The sequence below is a fragment of the Oryza sativa genome, chromosome 4, assembly GCF_034140825.1.
Source record: "Oryza sativa Japonica Group chromosome 4, ASM3414082v1".
Lineage (NCBI taxonomy): Eukaryota > Viridiplantae > Streptophyta > Magnoliopsida > Poales > Poaceae > Oryza > Oryza sativa.
Window position 1 is genome coordinate 17,259,189 of NC_089038.1, and position 22,965 is coordinate 17,282,153.

Genomic DNA, 22,965 nt, shown 5'->3' on the forward strand with positions numbered 1-22,965 from the left:
GATGCTGGTGCTAGGGTAAAGGCTTGGGTAGGCAACCCCATCTTGGCATATGCTTCGGCGAAGATAACATCGGCCGAACTCCCTCCGTCGACCAGGATTCGTCGAACTTCGAAACCAGCTATCTCAGCTGAGATTACCAGGGGATCTTGATGCAGGAACATAACTCCTTCTGCGTCTTCCGGCCCAAAAGAAATTAGCTGGTTCAGATATTGCGGCGCCCCTTCGCCCACCAAAGTGATGTTGTGGACCATACGGATCTGCATCTTCTTCTGCCGTTTGGACAACTGGCTTGGCGGGTCGGCCCTTGTAATCACTTGGATTATCCTTCGCTGTGCATCTTGGCGTTGTTCGGCTGGGGGTGTTTGCTCTTGAACTACTTCGCGGGGTGCTTCGACAGTTGTTTCCTGCTGCGGCCTTGGGTCTTGCGCGTTGCCACGTTGCCTAATGTTTCGGCATTGCTCCGTGGTGTGCGAAGAGCGTCCGTGATAGGCGTAGTAGAGATCTTTTCGGACCTTCTTGCGGGCTGGCTGCTGATGATTGCTTGCTTGCTGGGCGTCGAACTCCTTGCGGAGGGCTTGCACTTCTTCGACAGCCATCACAGTCTTGCCCGCACGGTCTGTTCTGAACTTTCTCCAAGTCATGGGGGCTTGGCCTTGCCTTGGCGGCTGTCCTTGGATCGCTGGCTGAGACTGGCGAACTGAGAGGGGAGGTGGTTCGACAACTTGAACTTGTGCTTGAGCTTGAGCAGCGGCGACAGAGGCTTTGTCGTACTGAACTTGTATAGCTTGTCGTCGCTTGGAATCCTCCTCGCCTCTTACGAACCCGTCAATGATGCGAAGTAGGTGCTCGAGCATCTGTGGCTCCTTGTTGGCGATTTTTCTTGTGAGTTCGCCCTCGAGCAGACCGGCCGAAGCGGCGTTTATAACCGACACCTCGGTTATGTCTTGAACTTGGCACCGGGCTTGCGAGAAGCGATGCATGTACTTCCTTATCGACTCCCCTGCCTTTGGCGAATGCCGAGAAGATGTTGCTGCGTCTTCGGCTCCTCATAGGTGCCTCGAAAGTTAAGGACAAAAACATCGCGCAATTGCTCCCATGAGTAAATGCTATTGGCTGGTAAATTGAAATAACAAGAACGGGCGATGCCGTCTAGAGCGAGATGTATTACCTTTGCCTTGGTAATTTTGTCACCATGAGCCGCTTCGATCGCTGACTCGTAGATGGAGAGGAACTCCTTCGGGTCAGTTTCGCCTGAATAGCGCGGGACGGGTGGGAACTTGAATTGGGGTGGGATTAGACGAGTCTTGATTCCCCCACTCAGCGGTAGCCCCTTTTCGCCTCCCGCCCTGTTTACCGCACTTTGATGCGGGTACGGTGTGGCCAAGGGCAAAATCGCAGCTTGTGCGTGAGGTTGGGCCATGGTATTCGACTGCCCGGCTCCAACTGGAGGTACTTGCTGAGCCGCCATGGATGGGTCAAAAATTGGCTGCGACCACGTTGTGGCAGCTTGGATTGGTGCTTGGTTTGTTTCGAAGCCTGGAATTGGAGCTTGCTGCCGAACAGTTGGTGCCTGAGCAGCGTTGACGAAGTCGAACTGCGGTCCTTGATTCCATGGCGAAACTCCCAGGCCCGGCTGAATCGGTGGTAACCAATTAGGTGCACCTTGACTTGTATTCCCCTTCGGGTGGGCCAATGGGGTTGTACTTGAAATGCAGTGGGGTTGGTTGAGTTGCTGAAGGAAAGCTTGAAGTTGCGCCTGCAGAGACGAAGCCCCTTCCGCCACTGTTTGTGGCACTTGGCCAGGTGGTTGATGGTGTACTTGGGCAGCGACTGGTTGAGCTTGCAGTTGCACTGCTGCGGCCGGTTGCTGCCCGGCGAAGTACACTGGCGCATGTGCGGCTTGTGGCGGAAAGGGCTGTGTCGTCATTTGTGGATGGACTTGAGGTGGGACATAACCTGCCGAATACTGAAGGATTGGAGCCGACGTGGCCTTGACCCGCCTTGCCGCCTCGTATGCTTGTTGTTGTTCTTGCATTTGGCGAAGCATGTCTTGGAGCCGTGTCATGTTCTGTCGTGTGGCTTCCATGTCGGCTTCGGCTTGTGTTTCGGGGTCAGGGCTGACCTGGGCCTGCTCAACACCGAGCGCAGTTGGGGCCGCTGCTGGCTGCGATGGAGCGGCTTGGGGCACCACCAGTTGGCTTGTCGAAAGGATCTCCGCCTTGGTCTGGAGCGCCCTTGCCGCCGCAGCCGCCTTCGCCACGTCGGCCGCGTTCGGCTCTTGCACAGAGGTTGCAGGGGCCGAAGACGGTTGTGATGGCGCTTGTCCTCCTCCATCTTCGGCCACGGGCGCCGAAGGCTCTGCTCCTTCCTCGGCGGCCATGTCCGGTCCGGAGTCGCTTTCCTTCCGCCTGGCAACCTTCTCCTTCATGACCCTCTTCGGTGGCATTCGTTCTCAGTGGTTTCGCTCGGAGGTCCCCACGGTCGGCGCCAGCTGTTGTCGAAATGACAACTGCATACGTCGAAAGACGTGGTTACTCAATAGTGGTTGGAAGGAAACGAGGTGTATTGAATCTTAAATTTCTTCCTCTCTTTTTTATCCCCCCATTACATGGCCCTAGGGGACTATTTATAGCCCCATTATAGGTTCTTGCTACTAGGGTTTAGGTTATACAGGGGAATTTACATGATTACCCTTACGAAAAGGGACATTTACAGGGGTACATAATGTTATAGGGGCTCATGGGCCCCTGATGGGCCGTCTAGCGATCGCCGGCCCTATAGACCCTAGACTTGATGGGCTGGAAAGGCTTCTTCGGCCCTCGCGGGGGCGAACTTGCTATGGCGAAGTCGTCTTCCTTCGGTAGATAGTCTTCGCCTTGCACCCTTCGCCTGAGACGCCTCTGGCCTGGCAAGGCACTCGTACGACTCTTCGCCTCACGCCGTTCTTGCTTCATAGCCTTCGCCACGGGTTTCGGCAGATTTGGTCGAGGGGCCTCATGCCATCCGCCAACATATTTCTATAAATATTGTCTAATAAATAGATTTGAAAAATTATCAAAGCGACACTGATGAGGATAAATTATGGATAAACAGTACTTTTGAAATGGCAAGTGTCGTCTGGTTGATATTGTCGACGTTTGATGTCGCGATTCCGGTATTTGCATAGTATGGGGATCGTTGGTACTAGGATATATGCGAGACTGAGGTAAAAGAGACAGAGACGAGGATTTTTATACAGGTTCGGGCACCTGAATTGTCAGGTAATAACTCTATATCCCGTTAGCCAAAGCCGGTGTTGCTCTTTATTCACCATAATCACGCCAGTACAATATTTGAGGTAGTCTATCTAGCTGTTGTCAACATGGCGGTCTAAAGGTCTGACTCGTAGTCGACAACAGGGTAGTCTTCCTCCTCGAATCCGTGCCCGACGAGATCAGAGATAGCGCTTTCGTCTTTCCTGACAGTATCCGGAGACACCGTAGGGGACTAGCCGTACTTATCCCTGAAGTCGATATCCGGCGTCTTGTCTTGGCGTATATTGGCTTCTATTGTTCCGTAGATTGTGGTGGGTGTTGATTGTCCGTGTCCCCTATTCTCCTAGGGGGCCTTGTATTTATACCCATATGTGTCCCCTTGTCCAAGTATAACTAGAGAAACCAATATGGATACAATCCGAGCAGTCCTTGTCGTTTCCATGTAGAACTCTTGTTTTCTTTCCTTATCTGGAACTCCCTCCATATCCAAGGTCAGTTTCCGTATAAGACATGGTATATGGTGGGTCCTGCCGAGATTTAATCAACTGCCATTAGGTATGTGGTATCCATAACCCTGACAAATATTTTGTCATTTTAAGTTTTTTTTCAAACATAATCTCTAATACATGTCCACGCATCGCGTGGGCTACCTTCATAGTTATTAAAATAAAAGATATATTCTCAAGTTTTTTTTAGCACGGGAGTATTTTGTGGAGCGGAAACCATCATTTTGTCAAATCGATACCGATGACGCTAATATTGATGTGTTATTATGTAGTAGTGGGGTTCCTTTTTTTTTTTGCCAGCTCATGGCAATTCTAGTTATTCTTTTCTTTTAAATTTTACACTATCATGTCAATAGTTAGTAAACGTATATATATTTTCTTTGAAATTTTAAATTCTATCGCATTTTATATATGCTGAAGAGAGATTGACCACTTATATCTCTGGTTGTCAGCGTCACGTGCGCCCATGACGAGTTACGTCTTTGCTTACATGTCCGATTAATTAGTTCGCGTCTATTACGTCTTTGCTTGGTTACGTGTGCGAGCGGAGTTAATTAAATATTAGCCGTGTGTGTGTGAGCAGAGTTAGCTATGTGCGGCTATAAATATGCAGCTAGTTCGCCCTCCCCTATACAAAAATAACCTGAGAGGATATTACAAGCTCTAGCGCTTGAACTCATTTGGGAAGAGACGCCATGGAGCCGGGAAGCATAGCCGAGCGTTTCAGAGATAGGAGCATACTCATCACCGGCTCTACTGGCTTTCTGGCAAAAAGTACTCTAGATTGTATCTAATCATAGTTACATGAGTAAATTGTATTTCGGGTCACCTTTTTATTATCGTAGTTTTACTTTGGATCACCCTAATCCAATCTTTTTATTTTAGATTAATTAGCTAATGTTATGTTTTACGTTTGTTATACTTTAGATCACTCCGACTCTCTTCTTTAGCCTTGTCCATTCTATACTCTCTCGTGAAGGTATGACTTTTTCAGATGTGAAGGATTTCATCGGCGTGCCAGAGCTGATATCCTCAATGTCGTTCATATGGTTGGTTTTCTATGGTTAATATGAAACAAACGTAAATTTGGCTAGTCCAAAGTGGAAATATTAAACTAGAGTGGTCCAAAGTGAAACTACGGTAATACAAGATGACCTAAAGTTAAACTAACTCTAGTTATAGACTGCATATTTATATATACTCCAATTCTTAAATGCTAATCTCTAGTTTTGATTGATTTTACTTTTGCATCATGTCAACTTTAACCGCTTAAATGAGGGTTTGTTTGGTTTGCTACAATACCAAAATATTGGTAATTTATACCAAAATCTAGGCAATATTTGGTAGCACCAATTTTTTGACAATTTATGTACGTTATTGGTATAATTTGGTATCAATACAAAATAACCCTATATATTTTTTTACGCTGATCGTCATCCTATAGCAAGCCATCCCTTCCACAAACTCATATCTTGGGAAAGCCCCATTCGTATCGCGATGGAGTCATACAAATTATGTGCATGACTTCACTATCTAAGGTTTAAATTTTATTTGTAAATATTATGCACACATATGAGTGCTTTGACTAAATGCATTAAAAGTTATTTTAGTCACCAGTAAAAATGTTTATGGTGGCAGGTAGTAATTAAAATTAGTTACTAAGTAGGTACTCCCTCCATTCCATAATATAAGGCACAGCCACTTTTCTTAGATGTTCCATAATATAAGACATGTATACAAGCATGCAATTAACCATAACATCTTCTTCATTAAATTACTATTTTTTAAAATCCTCCACTCTCATGTTATCTAATCCTATTGGATGCATGCATTATATTTATTAGGATGATCCAAACTACAAGATGATAATAGTTATTTCTTGGTCTTTGGGTTAAGGGTGGTTGTGCCTTATATTTTGGAACGGAGGGAATATCTGTGGACATACTTCAAGATCCTATATCGATATTATTTGTCGTGGGTTTTTCTTTTTATCATAAGAAATTGTATCTACCATGCATGTTTATATATTTATGTGTTGGTGGAGAAGATACTGCGAGTTCAGCCGGAGGTGAGGAAGCTCTACCAGCTGGTGCGTGCTCCAGACGCCGCAGCTGCCGAGGAGCGTGTTCTCACAGAGGTAAAACACACACACACACACGGATCTCACTATTTTTTTTGAAATGATTTTGCAAGCAAGAATGTGCATCTCTATTCGATTCCCTGTGTTTTAATTATATTACAAATCATTTTGGGTGTGTTAAGTTCATAGAAAAATGTAGTGAACCATTTCGACAGCCATACGACGGGGCTTTGGTGCCACTGGTGGAGAAACCATCTTTACTCCCTGGTTGGGAACCGCTTTAATCCCGGTTTTCCAACCGGAAGTAAGGATCCGGGACTAAAGATGAACATCTTTAGTCCCGGTTGAAATAAAGAGAGGGGATCTTAGTCTCGGTTGGTGTTACCAACCGGGACTAAAGAGACAATTGCAGGCAGTACAGCTGGTCCCTTTTTCTTTTTCTTTTTTCCTTTTTATTTTCTCCCGAATCAAGTAGGGAAATCCCCAAATAAATCCCCAAATCAAACTAACATCCCAAATTCACATCACCAAATCCACATCACAAATGATAAAGTTACTTATACACACAAATCAAATACATCACAATATCCTAAGAAATTACTCAAATACATCACAGATCCAAACAATGAATCACAAATTTGTAACTTCTCAGTCAAATACATCTCAGTGAATCATCACGAATTAAAAAAAAATGCCGCCGCAGGTCACCACGACCGCCGGGTGCGGCCCCGCCGCCCACCACGGCCGCCGCCGCCCGCCGCCCTCCGCCGGGCGCGGCCCCGCCGGGCGCCGCACCGCCACCCGCCACGGCCGCCGCCGCCTGCCGCCGGCCGGCCCGCCGGATGGGAAGGGGAGGAGGAAGGGGAGAAGGGGGAGGAGAGGAGGAAGGGGAGGAGTTGGAGAAGAGGGGATGAGGAAGATAATTAGAGAGGATAGATCTGAGGAGAGGGGATGAGATTTGATCTGTAACTGTGGATGAGAGGATAAGTGATAGGGATTATATACTACGTGTTTAATTTTAGTCCCGGTTCGTATTACCAGTTGGTATTACCAACCGGGACTTAAGTGGTGATCTTTAGTCCCGATTATTAACACCAACCGGGACTAAAGATCCTCGGCCCCCTGACATAAATCTGACAAGGGATGAACCGGGATTAAAGATCATCTTTTTTATAACCGGGACTAAAAACAATATGTAGTCTCGGTTCTTTTTGGATCAGGGACTATTGTGGATTTTGCCGGACCGACCAAAGATGGTTTCTCCACCAGTGTGCTCTGGTTTCAAAGGTTAGAAATACACGAATTGGCCAAAATTTTATATAATCTTTAACACGTAGATATATACATCAGCGTAAGAATGTATATGCATGAGTCATACCCATACCAAGCAATAAAGTGACTCACTAGCTATCACATTATCACATACCTTATATGTTCAAATTTAGTATAAACTTGTTTGAAGTAGCTAGTAAACAAGTTAATATTTATACTCATTTTATTTGGGGATGTACTCAATTTGAATATTGAGGCCTGGGTACCATTCTGCACAAATTATTTCATCCATGCATCTTTCTAATATGAAACATATATACCATAAAAAATATTTACTGGTGGGCTTAATGAAACTAATTTGATGATGTAAATACTTCTATATTTTTCTATATACTAGGTCAAATTTAAGTTTTGAAGTAGTTTGACTTAGCACGAACTCCAAATTATGTATAATGCGGAATGTGGGAGTAGAATATATAGCATATGAATACTAATTCTTAGTGCAAAAAGCTGGGTATGCTTTCGATTGCTTAATGAAATCCCCATTATTGAAAAGGTTATGAATCTTAAGAGTTTCATTTCATCATCGCAGGAAAGATGCTAGTTACCGGTCTATTATAAACAAACAGTGTTATCTAGGATTGTCGGTTTACTTCGCATTCCCAACCTAAAACAATTTGAACAGGTTTAACACATGTATCAGCCTATCAGGGAGATTCAACTTCGGTGAAATAATTAAGAGGAATTAATCAAAATGAGTTTATTTGTTGCTATAGGTTGTTGGAAAAGGTCTATTTGATGTTCTGCGAAAACAACACGGTGCTGCTTTCTACTCCTTCATCAAGAAAAAAATATGCCCTCTAGCTGGAGATGTCATGCATGAAAACTTTGGACTTGGGAGCTCTGAGATCCTGCGGTTATCACACGAGGTCGACATCATCGTCAATGGAGCTGCAACGACCAACTTTATGGATATATATATATATATATATATATATATATATAGGAAGGCTATTATGTACTCCCGGGAGTACATACTCCCTACCCTCATACCGTTGATTACCTTTGAGATTTGTACCTGATAACGGGTTAGCAGTGAAGGGGACGTGCGGTATCTACCCATTAGTGGATCGTGGATGGCATTTTGTTTTAAAAATTGAATTAATTGACTGCTCGTGTATAACTAATCCCTGAAGAATCGGTCTGTACGCAGGTAGTGGGCGGTGAGGAATGGTATTTAAATCATCAAACCACATACTGCTTCATTTGTTCAGGGCTGCAGGAACTTGGTTTGGACCTCCGTAGTCCAGCTCGAGGATACGCCGCCGCGCGGCGGTGCTGATTTAGGATGGATAAACAAGTGAAGAACCACAGACCTTCTGTTGGTACGGATGGATCAAGGTATGTTGTTCTGTTTCAGTGATTTATTTCAGTATGTGCCGCTGGTTTTTTTTCTCTGAATTTCACCGTGTGAACTTGAGCAATTCTAAATCATCAATTCAGGGAAATTCTTATGGACGAGCGCAACCCTACCATGGACATAGTAGATGGTATTAGTCAATCTGTCCATGATTCACAACCGGATGGTGGTCAGTCAAGGTTGGATCGTAGCTTCCGTGAATTTAAAACTCTGTAAATGGTAGCCAGATACTGACACATCTTGATTGTGTTATGAAGCCGTGTAGCAATGGAGGAGGACGTGCCGTCGCGGGTTGGCTCACATGATTCAGGGCATGGAATTCCAGAGACAAGGTATGTGCATGGCTAGGTGTCAGCTGAGCATTCACTTTAAAGCAGTATATACTACATAGAAATGTTCAGTATGTGTCACATGAGAAAGTTCAGTATATGCTATCTTCTAGGAAAGTTCAGTATGTATCACATAGAAAAGTTCAGTATGTGCTATATTGCAGAGGAGTTCAGTATGTTGCACAGAAAATTCAGAACATACTATATGCTGTCGTATAACAAAGTTCAGTACATAGCCTCCCATAGAAAAATTCAGTATATATGTGAAAAATTCAGTAAATACTGGTGCGTATCAAAGTTCAGACTACGAATCACTATGGAAAGATTTAGTATACATGTGGAAAATGCAGTATATGCTATCGTCTAGAGAAATTCAGTACGTAACCCATAGAAAAATTCAGTACATACTATCATTCAACATAAATCAGAAAGAACCCCTCCATTTTAAAAAATGAGTATATACAATCATCTAACAAAGTTCAGAACAAAGCTCCCCATATTTTTTTGTTAGTAGTACAACATATATTTTTTTTAAATTTGCAGTAAGTACTGATTATAAATTAGGTTGTTTTTTTAAACTACATTTTCAGTTAGTAGTAGTATATGCTATTTTTAAATATAGTGTCTCCAATACAGAAATTTGGTCCCTTCACTGGATTGGACAGAAGGAAACCCATATGAAAAAGAAGGAGCTGGGATACCGATGGAAAGGTTTGTATCAGCATGTTACGGATTTTTACGATTTTTTTTGAGCCAGGATATTGGTGGTATTTTCTGAAAACTGATTGTACATTTTCTTTTCAGAATGGTGGTAGATAATGTTGATAGCAGTGCTGTCATACCTCCTGAGTATGCTGATCCTCAAATTCTTACTCCGATGCTGGGACAAAGATTTAAGACTGAGAGGGATGCCTATAATTTTTATAATGTTTATGCTGTTAGTAAAGGATTTGGGATACGACTGGACAAAGATCGCATGAATACTGAAAAGCAGAGAACAATGCGGCAAATATGTTGTTCTCACCAGGTACATACATTATGTAACAATATCTTAGTAGCAGAAATTTACCTAAATAAAGACTTGACGTACTATGTGTTAATTTCGAAATCTTTTATGCAGGGGAGGAACCCAAAAACCAAGAAGCCTTCCGTTCGAATTGGGTGCCCAGCAATGATGAAGATAAATAGGTCTGGAGCTGGTAGTGGCTGGTCAGTAACAAAGGTTGTTTCTACGCACAACCATCCTATGAAAAAAAGTGTAGGAGTTACTAAGAATTATCAGTCGCACAATCAAATAGATGAGGGGACTCGTGGTATTATTGAAGAGATGGTAGACAGTAGTATGAGTCTTACAAATATGTATGGTATGTTGTCTGGGATGCATGGCGGACCTTCCATGGTTCCATTCACGAGAAAAGCTATGGATAGGCTTGCTTATGCAATTAGGCGGGATGAGAGCAGCGATGACATGCAAAAAACACTTGATGTCTTGAAGGATTTGCAAAAAAGGAGCAAGAATTTCTTTTATAGTATACAAGTTGACGAGGCTTGCCGTGTGAAGAACATATTTTGGTCTCATGCTGTGTCCAGATTGAACTTTGAGCATTTTGGTGATGTCATCACATTTGATACTACCTACAAAACAAACAAGTATAATATGCCCTTTGCACCATTTGTTGGTGTAAACAATCACTTTCAGAGCACCTTCTTTGGTTGTGCCCTGCTTAGAGAAGAGACTGAAGAATCATTTACATGGTTATTCAATACATTCAAAGAGTGCATGAATGGGAAGGTTCCTATTGGAATATTAACAGGTATGTGAGTATTTGGCCGAATTTATAATTTGGAATGAATTCGTTATACTTTACTTATTTTAAGTATATGATGGGTTATTCATTGGATGCTTATTGTTGTCCTTAATTTTGCAGACAATTGTCCTTCCATGGCAGCTGCCATTAGAACAGTATTTCCCAATACAATCCATCGTGTGTGCAAGTGGCATGTACTGAAGAAAGCAAAGGAATTTATGGGGAACATATACTCCAAGCGTCATACATTCAAGAAAGCATTTCATAAGGTTCTTACGCAGACACTAACAGAGGAGGAGTTTGTTGCGGCTTGGCACAAACTGATTAGAGATTATAATCTGGAAAAAAGTGTTTACTTGCGTCACATATGGGACATAAGGCGTAAATGGGCATTTGTATATTTTTCCCATAGGTTCTTTGCTGGGATGACTACTACACAGAGAAGTGAGTCTGCAAACCATGTGTTTAAGATGTTTGTGTCACCCTCTAGCTCTATGAATGGCTTTGTTAAGAGGTACGACCGGTTTTTCAATGAGAAGCTGCAAAAAGAGGACTCGGAGGAATTCCAAACCAGTAATGTAAGTATCCACTGTGATAGGTTTGTTGACCTCTTTTTATGGATATGTGTAATCAACATTTGGTGTCGCTTGGTGCAGGACAAGGTTGAAATTAAAACAAGGTCACCGATAGAGATTCACGCATCCCAAGTATATACTAGGGCTGTTTTCCAATTGTTCTCTGAGGAGTTAACCGATAGTCTATCTTACATGGTGAAACCTGGGGAGGACGAAAGCACCGTGCAAGTTGTACGGATGAACTCGCAAGAATCATTCCTTAGGAAGGAATATCAGGTGTCTTGTGATTTGGAAAGAGAGGAATTTTCATGCGTTTGCAAGATGTTTGAGCATAAGGGGATTCTGTGCAGCCACATCTTAAGGGTATTTGTTTCTTCTACTGTCTAAACATTTATTTTCATTGGGTCGTACTATATGTTCGGTAGTGTTTGGCTTTTTGAAGTAATGCATTGGTTTGTCCCTTTAGGTACTTGTTCAGTATGGTTTGTCAAGAATTCCAGAGAGGTATATATTGAAAAGATGGACGAAGGATGCTCGGGATACTATACCACCTCATCTACATGGGTACAAAGATGATGTCGATGCTTCACAATCGAGGAGTTACAGACATGTAATGCTGAATAGGAAGACTGTGGAGGTGGCTAAGATTGCTAACAAAGATGTGCAGACATTTAAGATGGCAATGACAGTCATGAATAAGCTTTTGGAGGACATGAAAAATCAGTTATCTTTGGATGATGGTGACAATAGTAGAGAAGCTCCGAAGCGAGCAGCTAGGCATAAATCAAGGTCTACTGTATTGACTGAAGATGGAAACGAAGAAGTTGGTGGAGGTGATGAGGACAGTGAGTATGACGTGCCAAGTGAGGACGAGGGTGGAAATTTGACTGCTGATATACTTCCACCGTTGAAAAAGAAAAGCAGAGGAAGACCTAAGGTGAATAGGTATAAATCGGGTGGTGAGGTTGCCAGCCTGAAAAGAAGAAAAGAAGTAGGGATTGAGAAGAAGAACACAACCAATGAGTGTGAGTCCGTTGAAGAAGAAAACCAAGTCATTGATCATGAGGATGAAGTGCCCTTTCCTCGTAGGTTTTGCCACACATGCCACGAAGCTGGTCATAATTCGCGGACTTGCGGCCGGACATCTACGTACAAGAGAAAACTTTAGAATATGGTTCCCTGTAGTTTAGTTGGGACTCCTCTGATTGTTAGAAGTTGTTTTGTTTTAAGTACGTGAACAAATTTTTGAGAGGCGTGTGTTTTTTCATCCTATGAGCAATTTATTAAGATTATGTAACTTGTGGATTGGTCAGTATATTCGACCTTAAGTAAAGTATGCTTCTAGTAGTAAATTGTGTCTTTTTTGGGTAGTGTATTTGCACCGGTTAAAAATGGATGTCTGCTGTAATTAGTTTCATTTGGATGATGGTGCTTTCTCTATAAAGAGAGAAAGAGATATAGTATACTGGTATTTATGACGATCATTGTTTGCAAAAGGAGTGTGATTTGGTGTGGATATGAGTTGTTTTTTTTAGGTATGGAGATAGAAATTAGCTGTGCAATGTATTGAATCCTCCCGTTCACTGAAATGGACATAATGATCGATAGCAATTGACTCGTTATCACGCAGAGTCAATGACATAATTTACGCAGAGTCACCGCATATATTGAATCCTCCCGTTGAAAATGATAAATGGAAGTAAATGACATACTGTTATTGTTTGGCATAGTGAATAATTTCCATAGCACAGTTCGTGCAACTGTCATTGCAACCCAGACGATACTTTGTCCATGCATAGCAATGTTTTCATGATTCTGTCAAGATAGGACAGAAGTGTATTTCGAAAATTACATGAAAATGTTCTGGTAAAGCTAGAAGTAGAAAATCGCTAAACTAATTGTCTTTAATTTGTCGAAGACGGTCCACCACATATTCTGGTAGTATTGCCTCGTTATCACGCAGAGTCAAAAGGTGGATCAAAAATTGCCTCCGGAGGTAGTACGGGTCCTGCGAAAGTTAGAGTATTTTCTTTATAGCTTTATGAGGACATATTTATGGTGGAGTGCGGTGTGTGCGGATATGAAAGCATTATGTACCTCTGTAATAGGGTTCAGAAGACGACGACCATCGTAGTTCACCATAAAGTTGAATACGTAAAAGCCACAGTCATCCCTGTATGTTTTTGAGAAAGTAGTGTCAGTACAAGCTTTGGGTTGGTTGTATTTCGTTTGTTTTAGGAGTCACTCACCCGTTCTGCTGCTCTGGTATATTTTCAACTGTCTCAAAGTCCCAATTAAGTATGTCCATGTTCCACCCTGGAGATGCAAGACGCATGCATTCCATTACACACTGTGACACCATGATCTTTATCTTGTCATGCCTGGTGAAACGTGATTCCCCGAGTGGATCTTCTGTGTTTAGTGAATCAAGCACCGATAACTTCTTGCTCTCCATGTTAAATACGTACAGCACATAATGATTGAATAGGTGAACAGGAATCAGTATCTGCAAAGTTTAGGTTTTTCAGTGGGACTACTTCTGTACTATTGTTTACAAGAGTTTCTACAATCTACGAACTGCAAATTTGTACTCACCAGGTGGCTTTCTGAAACATCATATACTACCTCTGGGCCCGAGAAGTGTGCAAGTTGATGGCTAGCTTCCCAAAATTCCTCACCAGCTAGCGCGTACATCTGACAATACAGAAAGAATCATTGAATTTATATTTTTATTAATGAAAGAAATATATTGTTTATTGCATGCAATGTTACCCCAAAATCTTGGTTAATAAAATGCCTCCAACCAAGGTAGTTTGTGTTGTGAAATCTCTCAACTTCTTGTTGGAACATTATTCGAATTGCAAGGTTGAGAGAATCTGAATCCATTTGGCTCCCAATCTTTATAGTTTCTTGGATGTTTCGTAGCGTCAATGATATTCTGAAAGGATGGGAGCTCTGCAGCCATGTTTTTCTGAAATAAACCATGGATAAAAATGAATGTCAGATTTGGTGGGGTGAGATACTTAATTATTCTGGAAGAAGAATGATACTTACTCTAATGATGCATCGTCAGAAATAGACATTATATAGGAATACAGGTCGTCAGCAATCCTAGATTCCAGCCTCTCCGTTGAGCATTGCTTTGACATGAAAGGTGACATGAGCTTCCTGTTTGGTTTGACTACACGCTTTGACTTGTGCTTCAGCAAGTGAGATGGCGGGTTTTCAACAGTGTATTTGCGCTTCTTCTGCCCGTCGCTACCGAATTCTTCAATTAGCATAATGGAACATTGGTTAGTCATGCGAGTTCCCGACGTAGGCGATACTGAAGAATTTGGCCTTTTTTTCGAATCTGAAAACATTCGCATGATCAGGAGTAAACACATTGTTGGTTGGAATTTTTAATCTTTTGGTACACCAACCTGGAGCTCCATTAGATTTTGGAGGAGTACACTGCAAGCCTCCAATTTTGTGATCATATTGTTGGGTATCTGATACATGAAGAGCGTAAGAAAATTTGTTAGAGTGTCAAGTAGTACGAGTTTTATTTTTAAAATGGTGTATGTACTCAACGTTACCTGTTGGTTGATCCAATTGACTAGCATCTTTTGTAGCATGTGTGGAGTAGTTTGTGGGTGTGTGGTATCCCATGGCAGTTGTGTCTCCCCATGGATGGAGAGGCCCTTGTATATCCTCAATGGTATCAATAACTTTCGTTACTGCTGCCCTTATCGCTATCTTAACTGCCGCTGTAATATTAGTCTTGAAAGCTCTCTTGAATAGGTTAGATGCGTGAATAGCAGTTTGCATGGTGCTTATGTCGACGAAATCTGATATGGTAGGCAAAATCTCATCGATGCGGTCGAATCCATCCTGAACGTAAGATTTCAACTCCTCGTATGCCTGTTTTATGTTATCATATATACCACATGTTAGTTTAAAATCCCTTGATCATGTGAAAATTACAACTTAATGAAGAAACAATCAAGTAACATAGCATACGGATGGTTGACATACCTGTGACCCGACAGTTCCACGTACGTCTAACGAAGAGAAGTGTGATTCCAGGAATTTTATTAAATTTTTACCGCCATCAATGGCTCTAGATGGGATCTTCGAACCGGAGCATAAGTTTAGGGGAGATAGCTCTGGCACATGGGGGTTGTTTTCTCTTGGTTCCTTCATCAACTGAACAGCATGTATATCGGAAATTAGCTAAATTTTGCAGCCAGAAATAGGCATATTACAGCCAGGGTATCGTACATACCTGGAGTTTCCCATAACGAGGGAAGGGGAATCCTGGGTTATGTTTACTAACTACATCTTGTTGAATCATCCTAGCAATTTGATCATCCTCAAACTGAGAAATGTGACATGTTTTAACACATGTGATCCCAACCATCCGGAACTGGAGATTTCTCAAATATTTTACCTGCAAAAATGATTCACAATGACAATATGTGTGTTGATTGTATGCTGCATTAACAAGTCAGTTTTAAATGCTAACCATTAGAAAGATGATATACCCGTTAATGGATAGTTGAGCCTTATTCGGAAAGCAGGTGGGCATTGATTCTGCTGCTTTCTTCACCTCATCTACAACGAATTGGGACCAGTTGTACTGTTTTATATTGTCAACATCAGAAACAGCCATAATATACCTAGGAGATATGAAGTTTGCGCAGGATTGCGGTGCCAAAAGCTTCGTTGTGACATAAAGCACAAAAGCCGCCATGAAAACCCTCTTTTCATCTATTGTCATGGGATAACCATACTGCTTCTTTAGGATTCTCTCTAAGAGTGATATTTTCAGGTGTGAAAAGTTTGGTATCTCAAATATTTCGCACAATATTTGTTTCTTCCCATCCAATTCATCTTGAGAGCAAGGGATAATAGGTTGACCTGAGCATGGCAAGCCAAAAACTGCATTCACATCATTAGGACCGAATGGCAACTCCTGGTTGACATCTTTAACAATAGCGCATGATTTCGGATCAACTTTCCTCAGTAGCCATGCACCAAACTGCCTGTTTACCTTAGTAAGCTTGATATCCAAAAGTCCATCAAACCCAACTTCACCAATCAACTCCTTCTTCCTATCATCGAATTCTTTAATGATATTCACTACGCATTTGGGCTGACACCTGCAGTTGATACCAAAGGTAGTGTTGTCTTTCTTCTGTCTATTTAAAACTCTGCTTTGCCGATACCTGGATACCACCCGTGCAGCAGTCTTATTTAGGCTGCCCCTTGTGCCAGAAACCTTCAAAGCCTGCAGATAATTAGTTTTTCATTTCATAAATAGACAATACTACATGGACCAGTGTATTTAAAAATTCAACATATACTTCTGTTTTTTAAAAAAAAACAGCATACACTCATATATGTATGGAAAGATGAAGTACAAAATACTGCGTAGCAAATTCTACCTATGTGTACCCTCTTAATTAAAAAAAATCATGTGCACTGAAAGAAAAGTCAGTATATGCAAAGTTTAGAGAATATTACTGTATGTAAAAAATCAGCATATACCTCTCTATGTAAAAGTGCAGTATATACTTCTTCGTAACAAGGTCCAGTATGTAAACCACTATGGAAAAGCCTCTGTATATATGTGGAAAAATGCAGTATATGCTATCGTCTAGAAAAATTCAGTATATCTGTGAAAAATTCAGTAAATACTGGTGCGTATCAAAGTTCAGTCTATGAATCACAGTGGAAAGATTCAGTATAGATGTGGAAAATGCAGTATATGCTATCGTCCAACAAAGTAGAGAATAAAGCTCCCCACATAAAAATTCAGTATATACTATTGCCTAACAGAGAGTTCAGTAAGAACCCTGCCACACCAAAAATCAATACTTAATACCGTCTAGCAGATTCCAAAAAGTTTCCCTCCAAAGAAAAAATGAGTATATACCGTTGAAAATTCAGTACGTACTACCATCTACATTTTTCTTTATGGGGGTGGGGGCTAAAACAGCATTAACTTCATCCACCCAAAAAACCATCATATGCACTAAAAGGGGAAAAATTAGCATCTGAAACTGAGAGAGTACATGAACCGAACTACACCTAATCCCTCTCTACAGGCATACATGTATTCAATTTCAGGTGGCATACCTTGGACTGTGGTGACAAACTAATTTTCCTGTGACCCTGCGGCAAAGAAGAAAATTTTAGGCAACGTGTCTTGATCTTGCCGTACAAAAATAAACGAATACTAACCTGCTGCTTTGGATGAAATCCACTGCTATGGCCCATCGATTTTGCCATTGTTGCCCCGCTCCTGCATTCAGCCGACTCTAGATCGATTACTTCTGCTTCAGGAACACATGCTGTTGAGAGAGGATCCATCGCTGGAGGAAGGGGAGGAATCATCACTGGAGGAAGGAACGAACTGCTATCTCTGTACCGCCGCCAGCCACACAGTCGCCGCTGAATCGCTGGTCCGTCGCCGCGCCGCCCCCCAAAACCCCGAAAGCTGAATCGCTGGTCCGTCGTCGCGCAGGTCCGTCGCCGCGCCGCCCCCCAAAACCCCAATTTTCGGGATAATCTGTTTGGCCTGTTGGGAGCAAACCCCAAATTACGGGATAAGCAGTCCGGTCTTTTAATTAGAAAAACTAATCGGATCCACTGAGCCAAACCCGTTATGATGAGGGAGGGAGTACATATCTGATCGATCAGATGAACGGTGGATGGGAGAGGGAGTACGTACTCCCTAGGAGTATAGAACCATTTTCCTATATATATATATATATATATATATGTTAGCCATGAGAGTTGTTTGCCCCCCCTTTAAATGGAGGAATTTGTAGGATTTAAATCACATGTAGTTATTTTATATTTGGTTCTTTGATTTAAAAAAGATTGGAGCTATAAAGTTTCTAACGGATGGCCTAGGGCACATGTAGATTTGGTAGTGAGAAAAAATTCCTTGAGACTATCTCTCTTTATCTTATCCGATTGATGCATGTTTTTTTTTTCTACGGTTAATTCAAACCATCATTCCTATATTTGGTTTGTAATCCTAAGTTGCGTTTGTATTCCTGTCAAAATTGTTTTCTTTTCCACCGTTTTTCAATCATATGTTTTAAAGGATCAGCCATAACTGTGGTATAAGAGGGTATTAATTTACTCCATCCGTCCTATAAAAATTACATTTATAGCTAATTTAGGACAGAACAGTAGGATTGAAAAATGACCACAATGACCTTATTTAATAAACCCATTGCATGCACACATTCCATTTATACAAATGATTAAAAAGAAGTTTGAGAGAATTAACCCATATAATTAGCATACTTAAATTATAAGCTGAGAGAATTTAAGGAGACTTATCTAGATGAATCAATTTGCTGGGCACCACATGGCTAGAAATATAATTTTTGTGGGACAAAGCCTTAGAGCTAGAAATGTAATTTTTTTGGGACGGATGTAGTAGATTTTAGTATGTATATGATGATAAAATCTTTTTAAAAAAGTTTATATATATGATATGTTTCGCTTGGCAAGATGGGAACTCTGAGAAGAATATAATAATAGGCGTCAACCGATTTTGTATTATAAAAAAATTCTGCAGTATTAAACTGATACTTAGTGATAATGTTTCGCTCCGCAGAAGAAACCAGTTGAAGGCACCAACAAATTTATACGTTAAATTGCCATCTATAACATTATGTATATCTCTATCTTTATAAGTGGCTAACGAAACCACAAACTGTTGATAATGCTAATTATAATTATCTCTCGCTAGTGAAGCAACTTCGGTTTCAACTATTACGAGAAGTGGAAAATAACAACACTATTATATATTGGGGCAAATTAAGTATGTCATTCTCATTGGGTCACCTGTGTGCAGGTATGATGTTGCTTTGGCAACCAACACTGAAGGAGTCATGCATTTGTGTCACTCTGCCAAGCAGTGCGATAACCTCAAGATGCTCCTTCATGTTTCCACCGGTAAGGTTACCTAATATATTCAACACTAGCTAGGACAATATATGTAAAACATCTAGTCCTGTAAATGGGAGTATAGCCAAGATATTCCTTGTCAACTTCTACAGATAGAAGTCAGTTAAGTTCCACCTTAAGTTAATGTTCAATCTTCAGTTGATTCTTCAAATCCGGTGAAGTACATCGTAAGCATAAAGTTGCACAAACATGCCAAACACATCACATCGATCCCACCAAATAAAGTTCCATATACTCCCTCCGTCCCTAAATATTTGACGCCATTGACTTTTTTAAATATGATGGACCGCTCATCTTTTTAAAAAAAATTTAAGTAATTATTAATTCTTTTCCTATCATTTAATTCATTGTTAAATATACTTTTATGTATACATATAGTTTTACATATTTCACAAAAGTTTTTGAATAAGACGAACGGTCAAACATATTTAAAAAAATCAACGTCGTTAAATATTTAGGGACGGAGGGAGTAGTTCGGAAGAAAACTTCAGTTCCCCTCCATAGGGTACTCTTTCGGCTCATTTCTTCAGAAAAAAAATATTTAAATCTGCAATTTTTATGTTGAAATATTTAAACGATTTATGGAGTATAAAATCCTCGTCCCACCACTATACAATCCGTTCCCCTATCACTCACCTCTGTAACCCTTATTTTGGAAAATCCGCATTAGATACCTCAGCTCTTCCTAGTAGTTGCGCACAGATGCATATAGCAGCCTTTAAATTCATGTTTCACTTTGTGCAAAAGTATTATTACATAGGTACCATTTGGTCTCCGGTCCTCATCACCAAAAGTACACCCCTCGATCGACCATTCTCGTGTGATTCTTCAAATTTGATCCTGCCATACAAGTGACCTCTTTGGTTCTTCCAACCTTCGTCCAGTTTCATAGTTTATCTCTTAAGCAAACATAAAATCCTAACAGTAGTTATCGGCTTCACCCACCACTGCGCAGCAAACTAGAGAATTTAAAATTAAGATTTCTAAACATGAGAGGTGCTTATACCATAAATCATATTCCCTCCATCTATTTTTGATAGTCATATTTCCAAATCTAAAAAATTTATTTTTGATAGGCATATTTCAATTCAACAACTTATCATCTTAATAACTTCCTCGGATTTTATGCATGACTCTTCATTCTTCCACACAAGATTGGCTACATGGGCATCGAGAAATGTAAATACTAATGAATCGCTTGTTTACGAAGAATGACTAGTAGCATGTTTAAATGGATGATAAGTAGAATTACTTATCCTTGGTCTATATGCCAAAATGAAATATGACTATCAAAAATAAATAGAGGGAGTACCATATTATGGAGGTTCTAATGAAAGAGGTGATATTATCAATTTGTTATGAACAGCTTATGTTGCTGGTGAGCAAGCAGGCTTGTTACTTGAGAAACCATTCCAAATTGGTGAAGCACTACGACAAGGTTACACCCTAGATGTTGAAGCTGAGGTGCAATTAGTAGACAGGATCAAGTCAAAACTCAGAATAAAATCTTCCATTCACAACAAGTTAGAAAAAACAACCATGAAGAAACTTGGGCTTAAAAGGTTTTATAGAAGAATCATATTTTTTATATATCTTGACGCCTTGAAATAATGTCATGTGCATGAATATTATAACATGATCTACTTGTGATGAATTTTTTGAAGGGCTATGCACTTTGGTTGGCCAAATACATATGTGCTGACAAAAGCTATGGGGGAGATGTTACTTCGACAATTGGGAGGAGACCTTCCAGTTGTCATCGTCCGGCCAAGCATAATAACAAGCACTTTTCAGGATCCAATGCCTGGATGGATAGAAGAAACTAGGTGGATATATTCCAGTGTATTATACACCACAGCCTTGTTGCTACACTAAATTAATTATTAATTGAGAAATAAGTAGTATTTGAGAAATTTAAGAATCTTATGGAGGTGTTTAGCTGTACCATATTTTCCAGTTTATTTTTTTTGCCTTGGGTACTAGGAGGTATCTTCTTTTTAGGTAATAGGTTGTACCTTTCATTGGACCGAAAAATCTTTCTTGTCAGTTCATTGCCTTAACTATTTGTGTTTTGTAAAAAAGAAGCATATGTTGTGGTAAGTGTTAATATTTGCACTAGGAGTGTGTTGTCTTACTAGTCCAATTAATGAAATATTTAGATGCTACAATCTTTTATTGCAGGACAATTGATGCCATATTTGTTGCCTACAATGACCAAACCCTTCCTTGTTTTATATTTGATGGTAGTGTTATATTTGACCTGGTGAGTATTTCCCAACCAAATTATAGCAAATTCATATATTTTTATTTATGAAAAATTTTAAATTTCACAGATACCAGGAGATATGGTGATTAGTGCAATGATGGCAGCCATAAATAGTCACTGGAATAAACAAGCTCAAGTGATATACCATGTGACTTCGGCTCACCAAAATCCCATACAATTATCTCTTATTGAAGAATCGATGTACAAATACTTCCACACAAATCCACGTACAAATAAAGATGGGGAGAGCATAAAAAACAAAAGAGTTTTAATGTTCAAGAGATTCGCATACTTCCAGGCATACATGGCTCTACGGTATAAGTTGCCATTAGAGGTACGAGCACTTCATACTTCTCTTGATTAATTAGTTCCACAAGTCTGTACTATATGTATCTACACATGTCAATTTTTTCCCGTATTTTCTTACAAATTTATAAAATTTTCTGACTTCGGCATGTTGATCTTGTGATAATAAGCAGATAATGCGTGCAGCAAATGCACTGTTCGGAGGGATATACACCAAGAACTACAATAAGCTTAACCGAGGCTATAACATTTTAATGACTGTTGCAAAGCTGTATGCTCCATATGACTTTTTCAAAGGATGGTGAGCTTCTTTCTGATGTGCATTTGGTCAAGCTAATACTACCATTTAATTTATATTGCGATTTTAATTTGAGGCTCCCGTGACGCTCTTATTTACCAGAGAAAATAGCACATTCTAATCAAGAGAATCTTGCTATGCTTTGTTTAGAACTAATTAATAATCTTCATATGCTAGACAATATCCCTTTTAGAGTTGAAAGAAATCACTCGTATACTTTTCTAGACTGCATTTTTTTACTAAACTACGTGTACTAAATAGAAGGGGAAAAAACTACCATTCATTCAGTAGATATATTTTCCAGATCAACTACCAATAATTTTTGCACAGGCAAACTAAATCAATGCCATGTAAAATTCATAAACATAAAAATAAACATACATGCATGCATTAGAACTGCATGCTCTGTTCTTTTCGTTTACGCTATAAGCTGATTTTTCCCTTTGCATATTCATTTCAACGAAGCTTTGATGACACCAACTTGAGGAAGCTGTGGAAGGCAACGGCTATGGACCAAAATGATGCATCCAAATTAATTTTGATCCTAACTGCATCAACTGGAGCTCATACCTGGTGAAAACACATATTCCGGCTGCTATAATGTACGCCAACAACAGCAAGATGAAAACAGGCCATGCATAATATGGATATAGATAATCGTGTGAAAGTTGTTATTTTGCATGTTGAATAAAATGCCGTGAATATGAAAATAATGTAACGTTAAGATTGTGATATATAGTATCGCAATTATATTCCAATCGAGGACTTTACAATAAATAAATATATTGGTGCTACTGTGTCATTCGAGACAATTCCAGAGCATATATATATATATATATATATATATATATATATATATATATATACAGCTTTGCTA

General features: G+C 40.4%; 4 protein-coding genes across 4 annotated transcripts; 2 read left to right on the top strand and 2 right to left on the bottom strand.

The window, feature by feature from the left end:
* The first annotated feature begins 4,400 nt into the window (after positions 1 to 4,400).
* Positions 4,401 to 12,596, top strand: LOC4335561 (protein FAR1-RELATED SEQUENCE 5). The gene is made up of 10 exons (XM_026024646.2): positions 4,401 to 5,897; positions 7,889 to 8,513; positions 8,616 to 8,711; positions 8,790 to 8,864; positions 9,498 to 9,572; positions 9,666 to 9,888; positions 9,982 to 10,675; positions 10,790 to 11,247; positions 11,326 to 11,607; positions 11,711 to 12,596. The coding sequence occupies exons 2-10, from the start codon at positions 8,461 to 8,463 to the stop codon at positions 12,410 to 12,412; spliced, it is 2,658 nt and encodes an 885-aa protein (XP_025880431.1). The 5' UTR covers positions 4,401 to 5,897; positions 7,889 to 8,460; the 3' UTR covers positions 12,413 to 12,596.
* Positions 12,597 to 13,138: 542 nt separating this feature from the next.
* Positions 13,139 to 15,646, bottom strand: LOC136356201 (uncharacterized). Its single transcript, XM_066309793.1, has 10 exons — positions 15,512 to 15,646; positions 15,262 to 15,432; positions 14,823 to 15,147; positions 14,667 to 14,735; positions 14,299 to 14,512; positions 14,017 to 14,215; positions 13,840 to 13,938; positions 13,494 to 13,750; positions 13,342 to 13,417; positions 13,139 to 13,252 (listed from the first exon to the last, which is right to left on the bottom strand). The coding sequence occupies exons 1-10, from the start codon at positions 15,644 to 15,646 to the stop codon at positions 13,139 to 13,141; spliced, it is 1,659 nt and encodes a 552-aa protein (XP_066165890.1).
* On the bottom strand, positions 15,607 to 17,804 carry LOC136356405 (uncharacterized). Its single transcript, XM_066310196.1, has 3 exons — positions 17,473 to 17,804; positions 17,368 to 17,403; positions 15,607 to 16,516 (listed from the first exon to the last, which is right to left on the bottom strand). The coding sequence occupies exons 1-3, from the start codon at positions 17,623 to 17,625 to the stop codon at positions 15,740 to 15,742; spliced, it is 966 nt and encodes a 321-aa protein (XP_066166293.1). The 5' UTR covers positions 17,626 to 17,804; the 3' UTR covers positions 15,607 to 15,739.
* A 2,577-nt stretch (positions 17,805 to 20,381) lies between these two features.
* LOC136356202 (alcohol-forming fatty acyl-CoA reductase-like) lies at positions 20,382 to 22,095 on the top strand. Its single transcript, XM_066309794.1, has 5 exons — positions 20,382 to 20,397; positions 20,585 to 20,780; positions 20,883 to 21,044; positions 21,400 to 21,481; positions 21,964 to 22,095. Exons 1-5 carry the CDS (start codon positions 20,382 to 20,384, stop codon positions 22,093 to 22,095), a joined length of 588 nt encoding a protein of 195 aa, XP_066165891.1.
* Positions 22,096 to 22,965: the final 870 nt, after the last annotated feature.

What these genes read in the sequence shown, in the direction of transcription:
- LOC136356202 (XM_066309794.1), top strand. An exon ending in GGATGGATAGAAGAAACTAG is followed by an intron (nt 21,045 to 21,399) that starts GTGGATATATTC and finishes CTTTTATTGCAG; the next exon opens with GACAATTGATGCCATATTTG. An exon ending in GTAGTGTTATATTTGACCTG is followed by an intron (nt 21,482 to 21,963) that starts GTGAGTATTTCC and finishes GATAATAAGCAG; the next exon opens with ATAATGCGTGCAGCAAATGC.
- LOC4335561 (XM_026024646.2), top strand. Translation starts at nt 8,461, where the DNA reads ATGGATAAACAAGTGAAGAACCACAGACCTTCTGTTGGTACGGATGGA. An exon ending in CATGGAATTCCAGAGACAAG is followed by an intron (nt 8,865 to 9,497) that starts GTATGTGCATGG and finishes TCTCCAATACAG; the next exon opens with AAATTTGGTCCCTTCACTGG. An exon ending in GCTGGGATACCGATGGAAAG is followed by an intron (nt 9,573 to 9,665) that starts GTTTGTATCAGC and finishes TTTTCTTTTCAG; the next exon opens with AATGGTGGTAGATAATGTTG.
- LOC136356405 (XM_066310196.1), bottom strand. Translation starts at nt 17,625, where the DNA reads ATGATTCCTCCCCTTCCTCCAGCGATGGATCCTCTCTCAACAGCATGT. An exon ending in GATTTCATCCAAAGCAGCAG is followed by an intron (nt 17,404 to 17,472) that starts GTTAGTATTCGT and finishes TCTTTGCCGCAG; the next exon opens with GGTCACAGGAAAATTAGTTT. An exon ending in GTTTGTCACCACAGTCCAAG is followed by an intron (nt 16,517 to 17,367) that starts GTATGCCACCTG and finishes AATTATCTGCAG; the next exon opens with GCTTTGAAGGTTTCTGGCAC.
- LOC136356201 (XM_066309793.1), bottom strand. Translation starts at nt 15,646, where the DNA reads ATGGTTGGGATCACATGTGTTAAAACATGTCACATTTCTCAGTTTGAG. An exon ending in TCTGACGATGCATCATTAGA is followed by an intron (nt 14,216 to 14,298) that starts GTAAGTATCATT and finishes GGTTTATTTCAG; the next exon opens with AAAAACATGGCTGCAGAGCT. An exon ending in ATGTTTCAGAAAGCCACCTG is followed by an intron (nt 13,751 to 13,839) that starts GTGAGTACAAAT and finishes TAAACTTTGCAG; the next exon opens with ATACTGATTCCTGTTCACCT.